The sequence below is a fragment of the Tauraco erythrolophus genome, chromosome 10 (genome assembly GCF_009769465.1).
Source record: "Tauraco erythrolophus isolate bTauEry1 chromosome 10, bTauEry1.pri, whole genome shotgun sequence".
Lineage (NCBI taxonomy): Eukaryota > Metazoa > Chordata > Aves > Musophagiformes > Musophagidae > Tauraco > Tauraco erythrolophus.
In genome coordinates this window covers 19,239,734-19,259,875 of record NC_141474.1, presented here as the reverse complement: position 1 = coordinate 19,259,875, position 20,142 = coordinate 19,239,734, and the positions used below count along the sequence as shown (strand labels likewise).

Sequence of the window (20,142 nt, the reverse complement as noted above, 5' to 3'; positions counted from 1 at the left end):
GCTGTTTTTTTCCAACATATCTATCAAATTGCTCAAACTAAATATGAGTTGAAGGCATTCTGCAACTGCACAAATCTGTCAAATCTATTTAAAGGACTTACGTTACACAAGTTTGAAGGGTTTTATTTGAAGCTTCCAGTCTAGTTGTGTTGGTTTTTTTTGTTTAAATATCACATTTCATAAATCTTCAGAAAATTATTCTAGCATTAATCAAGTGATAACGCCTGAAATATTAGAATATTTAAATATCAAAAGGTTGGGCACTGACAGAAGAGAAATTTAGAGAATGACAGTAAATTTTTCCTTCCTTATTTTCTTTTTTTTTTTTTAGAAAAAAAAGCAAGGCAAAAGGTTACAGCAATTAAATGTTTATTCTCACTTAAATTCCAGTTTATCAAAGAGGCCGAGCTGATTTACAGGAACTCTTTTAGGAAGCATCATTCTGCACATGCAGAGATTTATCTTCTCCTGAATAAACTGCTATTTTGTTTTGATTTGAAGTTCAATTTGATTGATTACATTTAATTAAATTATGTTTATAGTAACAGTCTCCTTGTGTAAACCAAAGAAGGCCAATTGCTTCTATTATAGGAAACAATTCTGAGGCTTCCAAAAAGTCATTAAGAAGTTCATGTATTTACATGGCAACATGGATAAATTAACTCACCTTTGGACCTGGCAATCCTGGCAAACCTGGATTACCATGTGGTCCTGGAATACCCTATAAAAAAAAAAAACAACAAAACAACAAACCAAAACAAAACACACACACAAAAAACCAAAACAAACCAAAATAAAACAAAACAAAAACAAAAAAAGAGTGAAATTATTCAGTGCTCCACTTAACAAGTGTGAATAGTTTGCAGAGAATCATTTTACTGCCTCATTTATGAGAATCCTTTGCAAATGGATGCTAAGAAACAGAACATGCACATCTTCCTAAAAAATTAAAAAGTTGAGCACTTTTTTTAAAAAAAAAAAATCTCAGTTTCTGTTGTCTTCTCAAGTAATTCTTAACAGATATTTGTCACAGAGTCACTGTAATGTTCCTCTCCAGCTACAAAACTTGGAGGCATGGGATAAAAATCAGAAAATTCACATTCTGAGGTACCCAGCTATACACTGCAAAGAGAAGGAAGTGGATCAGTTCTCACTGACTTAACAGATGACTCAAAGCAACGTATTACACCTTCTCTAAACAAGTCACAGCTAAAAACCCTTCACCAACCTGATTCTCTCACAGCCAGTGGAGAAAATGGGCTTGTTACTAAAAGAGTCAGACTTAAACCATTCCAGGAACAGAATAGGCTATCGGGACTACCTATGCCTTCTGGGATAAGTGTCTGCTCCTGCAGTACACACAGCAATCCTCACTTCTTGACAAACTGCACATTAAGGAAAACATGCAATGGCTGTCAGCAGCTATTCATCTTCCAAACACTGAAGGACCAAACTGGTAAAAACTATGCTTGGTAAGTAGGCAACAAAGCTTTTGTTACATTCACTAAGGTCAAAATTCCACCTAAACAATTAATCCAAATACCAAAAATAATAAGAATCCTTTTCAGCTAATCTCATATATATTCAGTAGTCTAACAACAGATAAACTCAGTTTGTCTTTCCCTCACATGAGGCTGAATTTATTGGTTATACCTTGCAGTAACACTGAAATGCTGTATCTGTTAAATGCTGCCTCTCACTAATGACCATGTTGACAGAGCTCCACAGAAATGCTAATCCCACGTGCTGTTTAAGAGCTTAATTTGCACACTGACAACTTTGGAGGCTCTCTCAGCGATTTAGGAGAAAGGAAACAAAGAGTGCCAATGTAGCTGCAGTGCTGAAGTGGCTCCTAGCTTTTGCTGCTTGCAATGTTGTTATCTTGGGGCATGGTAATGCAACACGGAGGTGCAAAAGTATCCTCATGAAATGAGAGGCATTGGGGGAATTTCAGCTCCTCACTGACTAATTCTGAAATTGCTGACATTTCATTACTGAGAAACCCAGAACAAGCCAAGACACTTAGGAAACCTGAGCTGTCAGATGTGGACTTCTCTGCCAAAGAAGTAGAGATCAACACCAGTTTTTAATGGAAATCTCTAACTATGAATCTGGCATTGATACCCTGCCCAAAGCATCCAACCCATGTGAATTTCTGTCAGGATCAAGTTTGCACACACACCTGAGACACCTTGAAGAAGGCCTGGGCAACGCAGCTCTGCACTCTCCTGCTTCCGTTCGACATCTTGAGTCACGTTTCAGAACCACAAATAGTAGCTCAAGTGGAAGAAGGCAAAAGTCACAGGGTAGACTGGTAGATGTGGACATGAACTTTGCATCAACAAGATTTTACATGGGTTTTTTGGCTCAAAAAACTCCTCTATCATGCCATATATCTTCACTAGCTGTACTTGCTTGAATTCATCAGTGTTGTACAAACTAAAGGACACTGACATTTCAAAAACATTTATTTCTTCAATCAAAGAGTTTTATAGACTTTCTTGGCCCATATAAATATGTATTTTAAACTCAGAACTGCTGGTAAATACTTGTCTTGGCCATTTCCATATTTTTCCAGGTACCCTACTCTAAGCTGTCTCTTCACATTGTCCTACTCAATAATTAATGCAGAAAACTCACATAGTAGAGCACTGTGCTCTTAAGTACTCTATACCTGTTAAAAAAAGACCTGCAGGAGAAAAAAATCCCAAACAACCAACAACGGAGCAAGAGAGATCTCACCAAGATGCATGGCTTCAAACATATGGGCAACATCCTCTAAACCAAAGACAACTTCCCACTTTTGAGAATCTACTTGGGTATGTGGGATCCTGCCTCTGATGCCAGACATATCCTTGACAGAGGCACTATGCAACACAAAAAGCTGAGTTGTAAGAATTGTTAGCTCTTATGTAGAAGAATAAATTGAAAAAAGGATCCAAGAAGCCAGGAAGATTTGGATTTAAAGGAATGTTTTTCACTTTATAATTTTAAACGTGTCTCATCCACTCCATAGTCTCCAACTGCTCTGAAGCATCAGTTTTGGTTTTGGCCCCTTTGACCAGTGCACTTTACTACCCAGTCAGACCAAGTTTTGAAAGCCAGCGAAGCACAGGATGTCCAAGACACTATTGAGCAGCAGCTTGTTTAAACGTCCCTCAAACGCTGAGTCAAAACTCCTCCCACACATCTGCTGAGCCTTCATATAAACTACTCCCTTATCTCCCACTTGCGATTTGCCCAGATGAGTGCACTCCAGCCATAACCACTCCCTTGACCTGAAATCATCTACACAACAAATCCTTACCTATTCCTTCCAGCTGCCCTTCCCCTAAACCCCCAAAATCAACCACAACCTCAGGGACTCCTCAAGCATTTTTTTCTTTACACAATTGTGCAAACACAGATTTACACTCTTTTGTCCAGTCGTTGCAGTGGCACAGGCTTCTCCCACGCTCTTGGCAGCCAAGGTGCAGGTTTCTGCTCACTGTGGCAAAGCCTGTGCTCTGTCCCCTGGAACAGGGCAAAGCTGCTGTCCCTGCTCATGTTGGGGTACATCCAGTCACATCAAATAAATCAACGTTTGCTACTGTAGCTCATTGCTTTGGCAAATTCCTCTGATATCTATCACCCATTTTATCAAGCTGCTTTAACACAACAAACTAAAACAGATTTTTGGGAGGTTTCTTTTCTTTCCCCCTCTCTGCCTTGCAGTGGTTAATCTTGTATCCACCGCCTGATCCGATGTGGCCATTGCATGCACTGCTCACTCCCCCTCATTCCAAAAACAAACGAACATGACCTTAGATTGCAGCAGATGGGAGCAGCATGGAAAAACTGAAAGTTAATATTGCGAGCAGCAAAAGCTAGGTTCAAACTTAACAATGTTCTGTGTATGCTCCCGTACATGGCATTAACTATGCTCAAGGCTCACAGCACAGAAAACCTGTTTGCTTTGCCTTACTTTGACCTACCTGCCAAATGTTAAGAATCTTACCCTTTCATAATTACCAAGCATATGAATAAAGTTGAGAAACAAAATGATGCAAACTCCAGTTTGATTATTGGTGACCTGCCTAGAGCTACAGAAGAACACAGTCGTTTTACTCACCCGAGGACCCCTCTTTCCTGATGGACCAGGTAAACCTGGAGGACCTGGAGGACCCTGGCAATAGAAAAACAAAACAATTGAGGCTAAAACCTGATACAAGAACAGTATCACAAGTCTGAATCAGACCAGTTCTTCTAACTGATGACTTTCTGCTCATGCAGACCTTCTCAGCTTGAAAACCAATTCCCAAACTACAAGCACGTGTGTTTTTAATCTGGCTCTAAATCATATTTCTGTTTAGAAAGTATCTTATGTCAGAGGAGTTGGAGCTAACAATCTAGATAATACAAATACACTTAAGTAAAAGTTACTAAAGGAAGAAGAGATCAGTTCAAGGATTAGAAACAAGCAAGTGCAGTGCATTTCAAAACATAGAGAATAATTAAGCCTTTTTAATAAGCATGCGGGCATGCCAAACACGTCTTAGAAAAGTCAGGATTAACTGTGGAAAAAACGAGATATCGCCTCACAGAAAAGACAGACGTGAAATAGAAGAAAATAAGCATGGACAAATGATTGTTCAGTTTCCCATTAAAAGCTTCTGATAAGAATAACTGGTAGCATGTTTACCCTTGTGCATAATTAATATCATTCTCTTTAAAGAAAATGCTTTTTTTTTAAAATGTGAATATATTTGCAAAAGATACATCTGGTTATAAACTAGATTAGTCACTATAAGAACATTGGACAGTGTACCATCCTCTGTATATCTAGTTGTTTTGACCACAGAAACCTTTCCTTTTCTGTGTGATTGCTGTTCACATTCAAAACTTCAGGATCTACTTCGTTGTACTCAAATACAAATGAGAGCTCTAGTCTAAAATCTGCACTGATTTATAATATATTTCATCTATGACACTTGAGTCCTAAGGAGGCATGGGCTATTCTTAATGGTAAATTCAACTCCTATCCAAATGGCAGCATGGTGAGGCTCAGCTTTAACAGAAATCAAGTACACCCACCACAACAGAAGATGAGCATCGAGAAAGTCAGGCCTCATGAAGAAGGTCAGTCAATGATAGCAGGAAGGGATTAAACTTGCTCTTTCACCCAGGCTTCCTTGCACTCCTGTGTTCTGTATATAACACAGCCTTTCAGCTGAGTCACTAGGCAAAAACACTGAGTATCATACTGTTCATCACCTAACAACACTGCTGAAAGCTGGCAAGGATACCAGGGAAATCAGAAGGACTGCTATGGTGGCTGAAATGGCCAACTTGCAGGCTTTGCAAAAAACGAAAAAGAAAAAAAAAAGAGAGAGAGAGAAGGGAGAAAAAGACAAACACCATTTGGGGTTTTAGTAGCAACCAAGGAATCATTTTATCAAGACAAAGCTGCATTTTTAAAAACCTAAAGTTTTGTGGAAGTGATATTTCTTTTTCCTTGGAAAGATAATGTCAATGATAGAGAAGACACTGCTGATTATGGACGTCAGGTATTGTCAAGCCAATTATATTCATTTGGCTAAAATACACACCATTTTGGACAGTTCTGGGAAAAACACTGCTGTTCTGAGGAGAAAGAAAACAAAAAAACCACACATTTTCCTCTCCAATTAATCATAATAATCTCAGGAGTCTGACTGTAGTGCAACAGCCTGTTTTTAGTTGTGAATATTTGTATGTCCATACATACTGCATTAAGTCATGCTAAAAGCCATACCCTGCCCTTCTCTCTCTGTGTAATTTAGAAGATACAAATCTGTGTAACAGTCAAGGTCTTTAGATGAAATTGTAACACGTCATACTTTTAGCAAAAGAGGTTCGCTCTTCAGCCTGACTGCATAAATGCTTACTAGCATCTTCACATTTTTTCTGAAGTAAAAAGACTCTGTGTTTAATAACAAAAAAAAAAGTGTAGCAGATAGACACATGGAAAGCACTTGACCTGACATTCTTGTCCAGCTCCAAAACTGTACCTTAAACAGCACAAAGAGCACCCACTCTGTCACTGCTGGAGTAGCATGCTTTCTAATCTCTCTTCTCAAATTGCAAGTTAAGAGATGCACTTTGCTTACAAAATTATCCCGGGACTACACGAGGAAACATATTACATTTTTTATTAAGTAAAATAGTTGCAACTAGCGTGCATTCTTTTGCTATTTATGGTACAAAATTCTTCTCTATTCCTATTTCAGATGCTCTCTATATTTCCTCAAAAATACACTAAGAGCCAAAACTCACTATTTTCCTAATAGAAATCTTAGTGAGTATTTATTAATATTGCTGATCTTTGCTGCTGATTTATTGAATGAGGGCAGTGAGACCATTTTTCCCCATGTGACTTTTTAATATTTTTTAAACTAGTACTTCCTTCCTTTGCAAAAAAAGCCTGCAACAAAACCCTCACTTTGATTACACTACTTCATAAGTAATTCTCTCTCTTCATCAAAATAAACACAAAAAGAAGAAAATCTAATCACAACCAAGACCTCAACAACCCCTAAAAGCAGCAGTAAAATGTATTTCAAACTGTGCAGCCAGAGATGAATAATGCTTTCCCAAGGCTTTCTAAAACAAAGTCAACAATTGTAGATGAAATCTCTGGTTAACAATAATTAGCAATTATCATCAGCAATCCATATGTTTGATTAAAGTATTAGCAAGGACTCTCCTTAACTAGAGCCTGCTACTCCTTGACCTCCAGCTTAGAATCTTCCCTGGAACTCAAGCAACATCTCTGTTGACAGCAAACTTCATGGAGCACACGTAAGTCTTCCTGGAAATGCTTTTTCAACTACTGGTAAGAAGTTACTCCACTCTATGTAATACTTTAATCTGTGAAAGCAACCACAACTTCAAATCAGCATGACTGGTCTTATACTAGCTAGAAAACTATTTATGCCTTTTAGGCATCCATGTAAGCCCCACAAGACAACTTCTGCAAGTGAGCCAGTCTCTCAAACCAAGGAATTAGTCATTCATTTGAATAGCTTTTCCTCCAACTACTGGAAACAGTAATTAAACAAACCTGAAGCAATCAAAAGTGTTAATGTGTTTTTTTCGCATTTGACATTTTAACCACCACCAAAAAAATTGTGTCTTTGTGTAAATATTACTGAAAGAAATTTAAAATTAATTTATTTAATAAGATTAGCTTACTCAAAACAGATCCTATGTACCTTAAGAAAGGTACTACAACTTACTGTCCTTAGGAATTGTGAAAATTTCATTTAACAATTGAGGGGAGAAGCTCAAGTTTCAAATAATCATGGCTTAATCCTGAAATAATAAAAGTTGACCATACTCCTCCAGAAATTTTCACTACCTTTCAAATGGTCATTGGGATGAATGTAATGGTGAACTCTCACAGACATTTCCTAGGATACTGAAGCCCTTCTATGGATGCATGTGTTTTAAACTTGCCCTATGCCAGAGGTAATAGCAAGCATTTGATTTATACATAACAAGCCTCTCAGATTTCAGATGCACAACAGTAAATTCTGTATTAAGTAGTTAAAACTTCTGCACAGGCATATGCTGATCCTGCTGCCATTCAATACTAAGTCATTCACTGAAGTTTCTCTTTAAAAGGCATTTGACTACACTTCAACTACTCGACCACAGCTCACCTCAAACACTTCTTAAAAAGACTAAATTAAAGAAACATATGAGTTTAATGCTTGATCCATCAAATACCTAAGGCAGGCGGTCCTTCAGCAAAACAGCAACAAAAAAGTGAACCTTTCTGCACATCATCACCAAAATATCTGAAACACAGCAGGGAAGTAAACAGAAACATCAGGCTCCAAACTGTGCTACCATTACTGCAACCTTCTGCAATTGTTCCAGTCTGTCTACATCCTTTTTGAAACTCATCCTCCAAAATTGAGGATGCTTCTACAAACCGCAGCCTCAGTATACCCAAGCCAGTAGAAAAAGAGCCTGTCTCTGAGACCCAGCACTTCTAGTAATCACGATAAGATGCATTTATTTTCTAGTGCACTGTAACATCACTCTACCACCCTCATCTGACTGCCTAACCAATTACTCCTCCATCCTTTTTACTTTTACTTTTTTACTTTTCATTTATGTTCTATTGCAATAAGTTTCACCCCATCAGTTTTAGACCATCTGGAATCCTGACTACGTCACTCAGAACTCTTCTACCTACTCCTAGCATGTTGTGTCTACCTTTTTAAAGCATTTTGCTTCATACAGATATTAATCTAATTATTGAACAACAATCCCACCAAACGCAAACGTCCACCTATTTTTCATTCTTGTTTCATTTGCATTTCACTGGAAATGATAAAAAAATCCACACACTTCTCTTTCCAAATGTCCTAGAACAGGCAGTCACTTCTGTATGGTTAACCTCCTTTCTTTACAGATGAATTAAAATAAATGTTTAAATACTAAGACTAACATTATCTTTTTGCTACTAAAACAGCAATAATCTTATATTTTTATCTGAATTAGCAGATACTGAGGTAGATTTCTCAGCCTGGGTAGGGAAACATGAAGGTTAACTGCAGAGCTAAAATGTATGAGAGTGATTACCTACCCTGTGGCTAGGGAGAGCCTCAGCAAGCAATTTTGTGCAACTGAGAAACAAGCTAAGAGCTAAATCTCTGCTGATGCTACCCTTACTGCTGTTTTTTTAGCACCACATTTAGAACCTCTGAACTGCCCTCTTTCAGGGTTTTCACCCTCACCCCTCTTGGTTGGAGTAACAGCATCTCATCCAGGACTCAATTCTGCCTAATGCAGGGTTTGCACTTCCAGTTCCTCCTGGTAATACCTCCAGACTGCTTCTCCTTACCAACTAAATAGCCTAAGGAACATGGCCTTTTGGTCTTCTACTATTTCTCCTCCTGGCTGAGCGACTTCATAATCCAGAAAGTTTTTCCAATAGAGAAAACTAATTCCTAGCTCATTTCTCAGAGAATGCCAAATCCTATGCAGGTAGGCCTGCAGATGCAGTTACCTACCAGAAACTAACCTGAATCAGCTCTTCAGCTGGCATCAGCCCCTCTTTCCACCAGTGTGGGAGTATGTATCATGTTTCTGCAAACTGCTTTAGGACTGTGCTATGAAGAATATAAGTTTGAAAGTTAAAAACACACACCAGATTTATTTATTTGTTTAATCTTTATATAGTGCCAACATCCATTGCAACACAAAAAGGAGTGGTTCATCAGATGAATGGAGCAGCTTTCCCTCTAAAATGGTGGTTCAGGAGACCACACTGTTCCACTTTAAACTCACTTTATGCTTTTGTAGGAGATTTTGGTCATTGCAACTGCTAGTATTTTAATCAGAGTCTTAATAGTTGTGAAGAAATAGGTGCCCTTTTCCCTATGCTATCCATAAATGAAAGCCTGAATTCTGCAGCCTTGCTTTGCAGTGGGGTGGGTGAATTCCACAGCTGTGGAATCATGGAATACAAGAGGCCTAAATATACAAGGCAAGAATCAGTTCTTCTGGTAGATAATTAAAAGCTGAAATGAAGCTGAGGAGTTTAAGAATCACAAAAGCTAGTTCTTGCCTGTCAACTTCCACAGAAAGAACGTTATTTCTGTGTTGAAATCTTGAAAGAAGGTTCAAACCAACCACAACATAATGAAAGAAGAAAAAAAAAAAGCAGGGAAGAATTTCATGCCTCATCAGGATTTTTTGCTGCAAGGTTCCTCGTTGTTGCTTTTTCAGGCTCCCCACTGATAAGACTCTGGGTACTTATGTTTTAAAGTCTCAGAGCCACACAGATAAAAGATGGATTATCTCTGGTCTTCTCTACACAGGTGTACTAGACTGAGAAAGCAAACCAAGATCACCTCTTCAAGTTCAAGGCCAACAACAGTTGCAGGTATGCGCCACTCTACCTCCATAGAGCACAATTCTTTACAAAAGCTTGTGTGGAAGAGGCCATTCAGAGGCCTCTTCTCCCTTTGACATCAACCTCTGGCAATACAATGCTTTAGCTTTGCCTCTGTTCCAGTGGGTGCTGCTGGTCCCTTCAGCCAAACTAGTGTCCACAAAGGTCTAGATGAACTTCCCAGCTCTGTCAAAGATCTCTAAGACCCTGGGCACATTATTTAAATCCTGACGCACCAAAACGCTACAGCACAAACGCACCATATTCATTGGTACAGACTACACCAAATGCAAGGTCTGCTCTAACTGCCTTCCTAGATGAGATAAACTTATGCACCCCCAGTCTGTAAGAAAGGCACAGAAAATGGTAACATAGATATCTTTGAACTCTCCAAATCAGCTGTCACCTTTAATACTGTATGTATAGCGTTTTCTGTCTGAGTCTAGAAAAAAAAACCAAAACAGAGCATTTGCTTGGAGTGCCTTAGTAATGCAATCAACCAACCATTATCAGCAGCCATTTCTGTGCCACGTAAAAAAAGAATGGCTTTAACTTTCTTAGCTGTAATTGATTGAAATCACAATGGACAAGCTATGTGCTAAAGTTAAAAGCTTCCATTAGCAGTTACTAAGCGTAGTAACTTCAAAAATTTAAGTTAGCCTCATGTTCATGACAGCCACATACTTAGTGATATGTCCCCATAAATACTATTATAAGGGACAAAGAGGAAAAAAAAGACTGACTTCACATTCAGAAAAGATTAAGCAAGAGCACCTGTGGACTAACATGAATTACTTGTTAACATGTTTTTCAATTATGTAACAATCCCTTTGTATCTGGTTACTGTTTAGAGTAAAAATTGAACTTTTAAATAGGTTTTCAGTTGGTGACTACCCTAATTAAAAAAATATTTCAGTGCTGAAAGAACACATGCAATAAATTCACGGGCACATTCAAATATATATTAGGAGCTGCTTAACACATATCAAATTGCTTTCAAGTAATAACCATGCAAAGGCACACACTAGAAAAAAAGTAAGAGCAAGTGGAATTATCTACTCCATGCTATGGTTCAAAATGCTATTTTAACCGAAAACTCAAAGGAGCAGTAACTATCATATTTCCTAGGCTAAACAGGAACTGCTGTTCTTTCTTGTCTGTAGCTTCATATACATTGCTATCATTTTTGTGCATTAAAAAGTTCATAAGCCTTGTGCACACAATAACAAAGGACAAATGGGTTTCTATTAAAAGCACTACCTGTGCATTTGCAATTTTTTAAAGGATCACTTACCCTGCAAAGTGAAGAAATGCCACAAAATCTTGTAAGATTGTTCTAAAAATCATTTTACATGCAGGGTTGCATGACCCTGTAACCTTGAGTTACAAACGGTTTTACTGGTCTAGATTCTGCAACTGGTCCCTTTCTACAGTTACCGATTTTGATAGCATTGTGAGAAAACTCTGTCAGTCTTCCAAACAGCCTAGCTGTTCTTTTCAGGAATCAGTGTCTACATTTGTGTACTGTATGAATTTATCCTGTGATTTTATTAAGTGAGGAGTCTCCATAATTAGCGTTTACAAATATCTGGCTGCATTTCAAATTTTAAAGAAGTCTGGGTTGCCTACCACTTCACCAGAATGTGAATGTCTTTGTATTCTGCCAGTAAATAAAAATACACACACTTACACCAAAATTACATGCAGGAAAGAGACATACTTAAGGTAGACAAACATTTGTAGAGTACAGCCAGAAGAAGTTGAAGCCACAGCTTTGGCATGCTTTCGAGGTTTCTTTCAAAGCCTCTGTTAAATGTATGTTGCTGCATTATGGTAAAAAGAGCAGTAAAGATAACTTACTGGAGGTCCAGTTTCCCCCTTTGGACCTCTGACACTTCCCGTTTCAAACATTTTGTCGAGATGCTCATAGTCATAGGTATAACTATCAATACCAAGGTCATAACTGCTTTCTGTGTGATAAAACTCATCAGCATCAAATGCACTTTCCTGCCCTGGACGGAGCTGATTATCCAGAGAGAGGTCAGCAGGCAAACTGTACAGGGTTGTGTTGAAGATTTGCTGCTTTTTGCTTGGTTCACCTAAATGCTGTTTTGCTTTGTCCATTCTCTTGCTTTTAGTTTTACTCTGTTTTACAGGGGAGATCAGAGAAAGCTCACTTTGCCAGCCAGCGTCTTCTGTAGTATTATCTAAAGCATTTGGATACGATCCTGTGGGGGTTTTAGTGACGTTTCTTTTTTCGCTTGGCTCTTGCTGAGGAAGAGGCAGATGGACTTTCTCCTGGAGTTCTGTTTCAGGTCGGGCTTCCAGCAACAGAGGTTTGGCCTCTGCAAGCTCCAATGCAGAGACATTCCTTGACTCAAAGTATTTTGGCAGAAAGTGAATCTGAGCAACGTTGGTGCCAGGAATGTTTGATGCTTCTTTCCTTCTATAAGCTGATATACCTTCTGACTGGTTTTTCTCATCAATCATCATTTCTGAAAAAATATCCAGCCCATCTGACACATGTGGAGCTCCTAGCCGAGATCGGTACGTTTCAGCCTGGCGACACTGCTGTTTCACATATTTACAATAGTTTGCAGAGGCTTCAGCAGAGGGAATAATATCTAGCTGACATATAACTCCTTCAAAGCTGACAGAGTGAGAGTTCATCCTTCCCAGGGTAAATAAACCATCCAAATCAAATGTCTCCACTTCAGAAAGTACTTCCCTGCTATAGTACTTCTTTCCACACTCAGCAAACATTGAGACAGTCTTGTCTCTAATGTCAATGGCAAATGAATGCCATTGTTCATTATGAACACTATAATCAAAGAGTACAGACTGCTTCCCTCCAGTGTGTACTGCTACCTTTCTCGGTAGCAGCTGGACACCAAACTGCAGTCTACTTTTGTTCCTAATGCTGAAAAGGAAAGCATTATTTACTCTGTAAGAGTACAACCCAACCAATATGGTGAACTGATGCCCTAGATTTGATGGTATGACTTGAAAAACGGGGGACTCGATATGTGCATCACTAGTTATTACAACTCCTGATATGGTTAGACGAACACCCTGAGGTAACACAGGTGATGAGGGCACCGTCGTCTCTGAGGGCTGTTGAACATCTTTCACAAGGCCTAGTTGATGAAGAACATCTATTGCTGTAAAAAGAAATAAAGGCATACTGTTGATTTTGTTTACAAGCTCATAAATTCAGATCCATATAAACAAATGTACACATGACATCTTAACAAATCTGTACTTCCCAGTGCACATATACTGCACACAGCAAGGTCACCAAGTCCCTAGTGTAAGGCACACCAATCTTTCACATAAATCAAACAAATAATAAAGTCAAAACAAAAAATGCACACAGAAAGGCCCACTTAATGCCCATTGTAGCTTAATTCACCTACGAAACTGAAAAATCCCAATTTGCTGTCTTCAACTTTTTCACAGTAGTCAATGAACATATTTTGTCAGTTCCTTATTTATTTGGCTATTCCTGCCTACTCTTTGAGCAGATAATTTTTTTTTTTTAACTTTTTCTTCTGCAAAAACCTTCTGCAATAAAACCATGCTTTTCCTCTTTATCTGAAAAGTTTGAATAAAAGCATTTAAGGGGAGTGTTGTTTTGTTTTTAAGAAGAGACAAGCTATAACAGTAACAACTCAGTAGAGCACCAAAAGATAGGCACTGGCTCAAAGCAAAATATGAAGGTAAGCCTTGTCGAGGAGCTACAATGTGCTGCAGAAGTAATTCAACTGGTACCTGGGCAGAACTGCTGTGCTCCCACCAGGGAGCTCTCCCCCCGCCAAGGAAGGCCCTGTGTCACTACAGACCTGGCTTCAAAGGGAATCGTTTTCCCAGTGGGATCACCCTTGATTGTATGTATCTGTGCCAAAGTTAGTCAGACTAAAAGAAAACAAAGATCTCTCCAAGGGGAGATGCATCCGAGCGTGCCACCGCCTCCTTTCCCTCCACAGTTTACTTTTTAGGGCCACAGATGAGGTGAACTCTGCAGAAGCAGAAGTAGTGAGGAGCAAGGAAAGAGGAGAAATGTCAAGATCCAAGGGGCAGTGCTCCTATCTTCTGGCTTGTCTGTCCTCCCCACAAATGCAGGGCTGCTGCTACCCAGACAAGTTATTGAATTAAGAGTGCACTTCACAGCAGGAGACAGCAGTGGACATTAAGGAGACCAAGAAACTGGCTGCCCTACTGATTTATGTCCCATAGATTTGGCTTTAGTATATAGAAATCTAGATAGATCTTCCTACAGGCTGGAATAGGCAGTGGTGTTTTCATTGTTGGATTCTCTAGTGTCTTACATAGTGTGAGCTTCGTGCTTTAGCCCTTTCCTTAGCCTGGACCTTATAGTATCTCCATCTTTCACCTGGCCAAAAGTCTTCACCTAATGGATAGAAACACAATTATCTAGCCTCCTGACAAACTGAAATCATATCTGACCTGGGGTAAGAAATCAAAACCTCTTTCCTCCTAAAGAGTAAATCAATGGTTGAAGATGACTCAATTCATTTGGTATTCCCTAAATCAGATTTAGGCATGTTGGAGTCAGTGAGCATAAACACCTTCTTCCTTCAGGATGAACATAGACACAGTTAGATCCCTTATGATACAGGTGAAACAGAAACACTGCAAAGGCTTGAGCAGGACCTAAACTGCATGTCTCCAGCAGTCATCCCGTAGGGTCACAAATAAGACAGCACTTGTAGCACTGATTGCTAAAACTGCTTGTCTGGATGTTTGTGAAAGGTGCCACAGAAATACCGCAGAGATTGAGACAAAAGAGAGTCATGGAAATAAGAGACAAAAAGGTTGGGGGCTAAAAGATACGACATGAGAAAAGGCTAAAGGAACTACATTTGCTTTGCCTCGATATGGGAAGATTTGGTGGAATTTAATTACAGTTGTCCATTTTCTGAATTGAGGTTATAGGGAAAACAGAAAAAAGCTGAGGAGTAACAGGCACAAGCTGCAACACAAGAAATTCCAGCTCCATACAAAGAAAAAGCATTCTCATCACAGAAGTGGTTAAGTCCTGGACCAGGAAGCCAGAGACATTGGGTAATCTCCATTCTTGGAGATTTTCAAAGCCCAACTGGACAGGACCCAATAACCTGAACTAACTTCATCGTTGACCTTGATCTCAGCAGGAGGAAGGACCAGATGAATTCAAGGCCCCTCTAACCTACATTTTCCCATTTTCTGACCAGGAGGACACTGAACATTGTAGTTTTCATAAACAGTATTGCACAGAAGCATATGATACCACCTTTTTTCCCCAAACTGGAACAACTGGCTGGACCAGAGCTTCAGTGAACTGCATCTATTAAAAATGACTAGTATGTAACAGTTGCACTAATCTAATAAACCTGACTGGGAAGAAACTGGCACTTTCCATAGCATTTAGCTGACGGTACTTTTACTATGCCCATTGTGCTTCTATTCAGTAAATAAAGCTATTAAACGGTATAACAAAAATTTGGAGTAACCAAGAAAAGTTAAGGATTGTCTGCTATATTAAGAGAAAAGAGCAACTGAAACAAATGGATGTTGACTTTTTTAGTGGAAAAAAGATCTCCATTCCCAGTCTTTCATTTCTCTGTTTACTGAATGTATTCATAGCAAAGTTTAAGAATAGACAGATGTTGGCTTAGTTTCAGTGGTAAGTTATGAAAAGAGCCTGAGATTTCCTTGAGAGTAGTTTATAAATTGGAACCAAAAGCATCAACCTGAATGCACTGTACATCTTGAAAATTAATTACACACCTTGTAGTGCTTCTAGTCATGTTTGAGATTCATGGACACGCCAAGACTACCCTGGCAGGTAGCCAGTGCAGAGAGGTATGGCGAAAACGTATCTTTGCAGAAAGTCATGTGTACGCCAGTTTCTCAAGATGTTTTGCCTCAGCGCAATTAATTGACCGTGGCTGTATTTTTATCTGTCAAACTGATAACAGAGGGCAGGCTATAGTAGCACTTCAAAGCACAATGCATCTGCTAATGAACCACCACACTTTCCCAGAACCCCGGTCCTGCATGGTCTGCACGTAGTTATGGAGAAGAAAGCTGTACTTGTATTGCCCTTGTGAAAGCTAAGAAGAAACACAGGTCCTGAGCTCTGGGCAATGCAAAGGTCTTATGCATGCAAATAATACCCCAAGACTGGAGACACCACTCCAGCACTTCTATGAACTGGCTGGGCCAGCTGACTGCACAGAGAACAGCTAGTAATCTAACTTAAGTTTGTGCCTAAGTATCACATCCTAACCTGAAATATTTGGCAAGTACTTGTATTTTAAAATATCTATAATTATCTATTTGTATTTAAAAATAGCAATGCACGTGATCTGTCTAAAGTATTATAAATCGAAGTATAAACCAAAAAGCTTCAGCTTAAACTGGCTTAAACCAGTTAATTTAAAAGTGACATTCAAGAGTATCACTACTAAAACTCAAACTGCAAGTAAAATTGTCAAAATTTTGGCATTTCTGATTTGAAAACAGCACAATGTTTTAAAGTTATTAAAAAAAGGAAAATCATCTGAGAGAATGATGAGAAATAAGACACATTCTCCACATCCTGCAAGTGAATTTCTGCAAACAATGACAGATCCTGAAGAAGCTAAACACAAATAAATGCTATTTGTAAAATGATAGCAAAAGATTAAGTATCAACTGATTATTCCTTACTGACTTGCTGCTTGTTAAGCCACTGTCAAGCCAAAAGGCTGTTCCAAACTTTTTTGGCCAGTCATTTCATTTCTGGTCCAACATGTATTTTTATTTTATTTTAAGGCTTTCAGAAGCTCTTGGCAGTACAGAGGGTTTCGGGAGCAGGCAAACCTCTCAACTCTTCCTTTCAGCCTGACAACCACTATTTTCTTTACATATCAGTAGTCAGTTTTCTTTGTTTACCCATGTCTGCACAACATCTGTCTTCACTTACTGTTCACTCAACCCATTAGCCCCCCAAATTGGAACAGCTCATCTTCTTGAAAGAGAAGTTGTTCAGGGGTTTTGGTGTCAAGTGCTTTCCTTCCACCTTCTAGGAGGACTTGAAAAATTCATAACCTTACTGCATCATGAAGGGAGGAAAAACCTAACACAGGTTTTGGCAAAAAAACTTCTGACTCTCTTGTGTCACAAAAAGATCCCAAAAAGAAATTGGGGAGGGATGAGCAGATTTTGCTATTTGATCATTCCACGCTTCTTTTCTATTCAGACTCGTTCGCTTTCCACATTCCTCCATACTCATGACCACTCTGAAGGCAGAATATTTGGGGTGCTCTCTCCATTTCAGCAATCCCAGTATACGCATTACTTGCCTTCCGTTTATGGGTACGGACAAGAGAGGGTCATTCATCGGTCAGCCCAACCAGAACTAAGAGTAAGTACTCATCAGGTTGCCTATTTCCTAGGTGACGCTGCATCTGCAATTGGGTAAATTAAGATACCTGGCTGCAACAAATGCTGTCCTGGACACCAGGCTGAGTGATTGGCATAGGAAAGCCAACCAGATATATGGATTCTGTATGTCTGTGGGCCACACTCAAAGTACTGTTCCTAAAGGCTGAGGCTGTATCTTTACATATATTTAATTGAGCAAAATTTATAGCATCCTACAATATGGACAAGGAGTAGCTTCTCAGGTAAAGCATGCACAGGCTGTCTCATCAGCTCAGGAGGGAAGGAATGTCAATTACTCTAGTCAGCATCTTCATATTTGGCACAATACTTTTTTTTTTTTTTTTCAAAATACAGCTGCCAAGAAAGTTTTAATAACAACTTAACTGTTAACATATTCCCAATGGACAGACAATCCTGCTCCTGGACAAACTCTAAGCACTGCAAATGGAATAATGCTAGCTCTGCAGGTTATATACCAAGACTGAAGGATACAACTGAGCTGCTCTTTTTTTGAGGAGGTTTCCTCAGTCTGCTGTTCTCCGAACTGCTTTTTGCAACCTTGTTTACACACTGTGCAAATGAGGGACCAAATTCACCCACAGGCAAAAAGTTGCATCAAGGTTCAATGTATCATTTTGATCAAGGCAAGCACTTAAAGAAAACGAAATTGTGTATGGCATCTGCGCACATGGGGTGGAAAGGAGCTTCCATTCAGTAAGGCTTCTCATACGGCTATCTGGAAATGCTGTCAAGTAATAAAAAAGAGAATAGGAAAGCCCCTTCATCTGCTGATGACAAAATAAAAAAAATAATCAAATATAAGCATGTAAAGACTGGAGACTTCATCCCATTTCTGTGAAGCTCTGTGCATGGAAGTACTCACAGCTGAGGCAAATAAACCTCAGATTGCACCCATTCCCCTGTGCCACTGCCATCCCCCAGTCCTGTAGCCCTCACAGTCCTTGCCTGAAGTTCTGTTAGAAATGCAATTCTCAGGCTGAGGCACATGAGAAGTGAGAGAAATTGTTTCTTTCTTTGCAGAGAAGGGTGGGCCAGAAGGATGAAGACAACTCAAGCCATCACTGCACACCTCTCTCTGGCATCCATCACCTGCTCCTGCTCCACTAGGAAAGCAAGTCTGCCTCCCTAAATCAGCCTCTTCCCTTTCCATCCCTGCAGGCTGGAGCAGGGCAGGCCACACACATCTATGGGTGCTGGCCCTCCTCCTCTGAGAAATTGGCTCAGCTATTAGAAAAATCTGGGAAAATCCCATCATCACAAAAGCATATGGCCCCCATTGAGCTGAATGTGAAAAATCAACAACCAATCTTACCAGGCGAGCAACAAGTGACTAATGGAAGGCAAAACTACAAAGAGAACAGGGTGAGAAAAACAAAAACCACACAACTGAAGGAAAAAAAACCCAAGGTTTGCCAGTCACATGGAATGATGAGAAGGAAAAGGCATTGGTGAGAATAACGGTGGGAGGCTGCTGAGATATCCCACAGGGCTCCAGCAAAACACTATGAAGAGTGAGTCTTGTCTTAGTCGTGCAACCCAGCTGTTTGTATTCAGCTGCGTATTTGCAGTTAACATACTTACCAGCCAAGGATAACCTATTTCTTGCTTCACCTGTACGGTGACGGAACATGGCAGAGAACCAATGCTGCTACTCTCCTGGCAGATAAGAAATGACTAAACGGCACTCTAGCCTCCACCACATTGGGATGCTAATATTCCCACAGCAGTCTCTAACGCAAGCTGAACATCTGGTGCAGTTAAAACAGCTGGCAGATTAAAAAAGAAACTAAGAACAAGACAACTATTTCCTCACGAACATCTGCATCTGAACGCAAAACCAAATGAATACACTATTTCACTTTTTGCTTTAATGATGCCAGCCTAGACTAAGCCTTTATTATATGCGGCAGCTTGCTTGCACAGCCCTAAGTGCAAAGGTAACTCAGTCATAGTTCGCCACCCCCAAGGACACCCACTTGCAGTGAAGACACAATCAAAGCCTTTTCACTGTACAAGGCTTCTCTATTATGAAAGGCTTGCTTAAATATGTCAGCAATTTCATAGACAGAAAATCTGAGTAATTTTCAAAAGGTCATCTTTTCCAAACTGGTTGCTTTAAACTTTTGCTCTCGTTATGCTGTAGCTGGTATTTTCTTTAAGTCATCATTAAGGAACTGAACCTAAGGTCATTAGTAACAACAGCCATTTGCTCTTTTGATCTAGTAACAGATTACATAAATGTCCCGTTATAAAAAAAGCTTTCTCACCTTGTTTGGGTACTTGTGCAACACCCACAGCTATACATATTGCAATAAAAAGGAGAGTTTTCCTAAAAGGGAAAGAAAGAAAAGACCATGTGAGAAAACATCTAAAGTTTGAGAACCCCGAGGAATTAGAAGCTTGGTTCAACAACCAAAGTCAATGGCAGGATACCATTGACTTTGGCAAGTCCTGGATCAAAGCCATCATCACATGGCACGACTTTCCACTGAGGCTGAGAAGGCATTTTACACAAAGATCAAGGATTATGTATGCCCTCATGTATAGTACATATATTTTACACTGGCTTACATTAATAAAGTAACTGCATCTGGTTTATATTTTCTTGCAGCAGCCTTCAAATATGAATACTGATATGTAGTAAATTTCTTCCTGAAAAAAGTTACTGTAAAGAAACCTTAAAATAAAGGGCAAGTTAACACCTGTAGAGATCATTAGATACTTTTGACCTGCTATCAGTCTTGTCACTATATCACATCTTT

At 39.4% G+C, this 20,142-nt stretch overlaps 1 protein-coding gene across 1 annotated transcript in view; it reads right to left on the bottom strand.

Annotated features, from left to right (window-relative positions):
- COL24A1 (collagen type XXIV alpha 1 chain) overlaps positions 1-20,142 on the bottom strand; it is a 149,148-nt gene that overhangs the window by 122,722 nt on the left and 6,284 nt on the right. Inside the window, 3 exon segments of the mRNA XM_086617742.1 lie at positions 668-721; positions 4,112-4,165; positions 11,789-13,089. Of these exon segments, the coding sequence (XP_086473868.1) occupies positions 668-721; positions 4,112-4,165; positions 11,789-13,089 (1,409 nt within the window).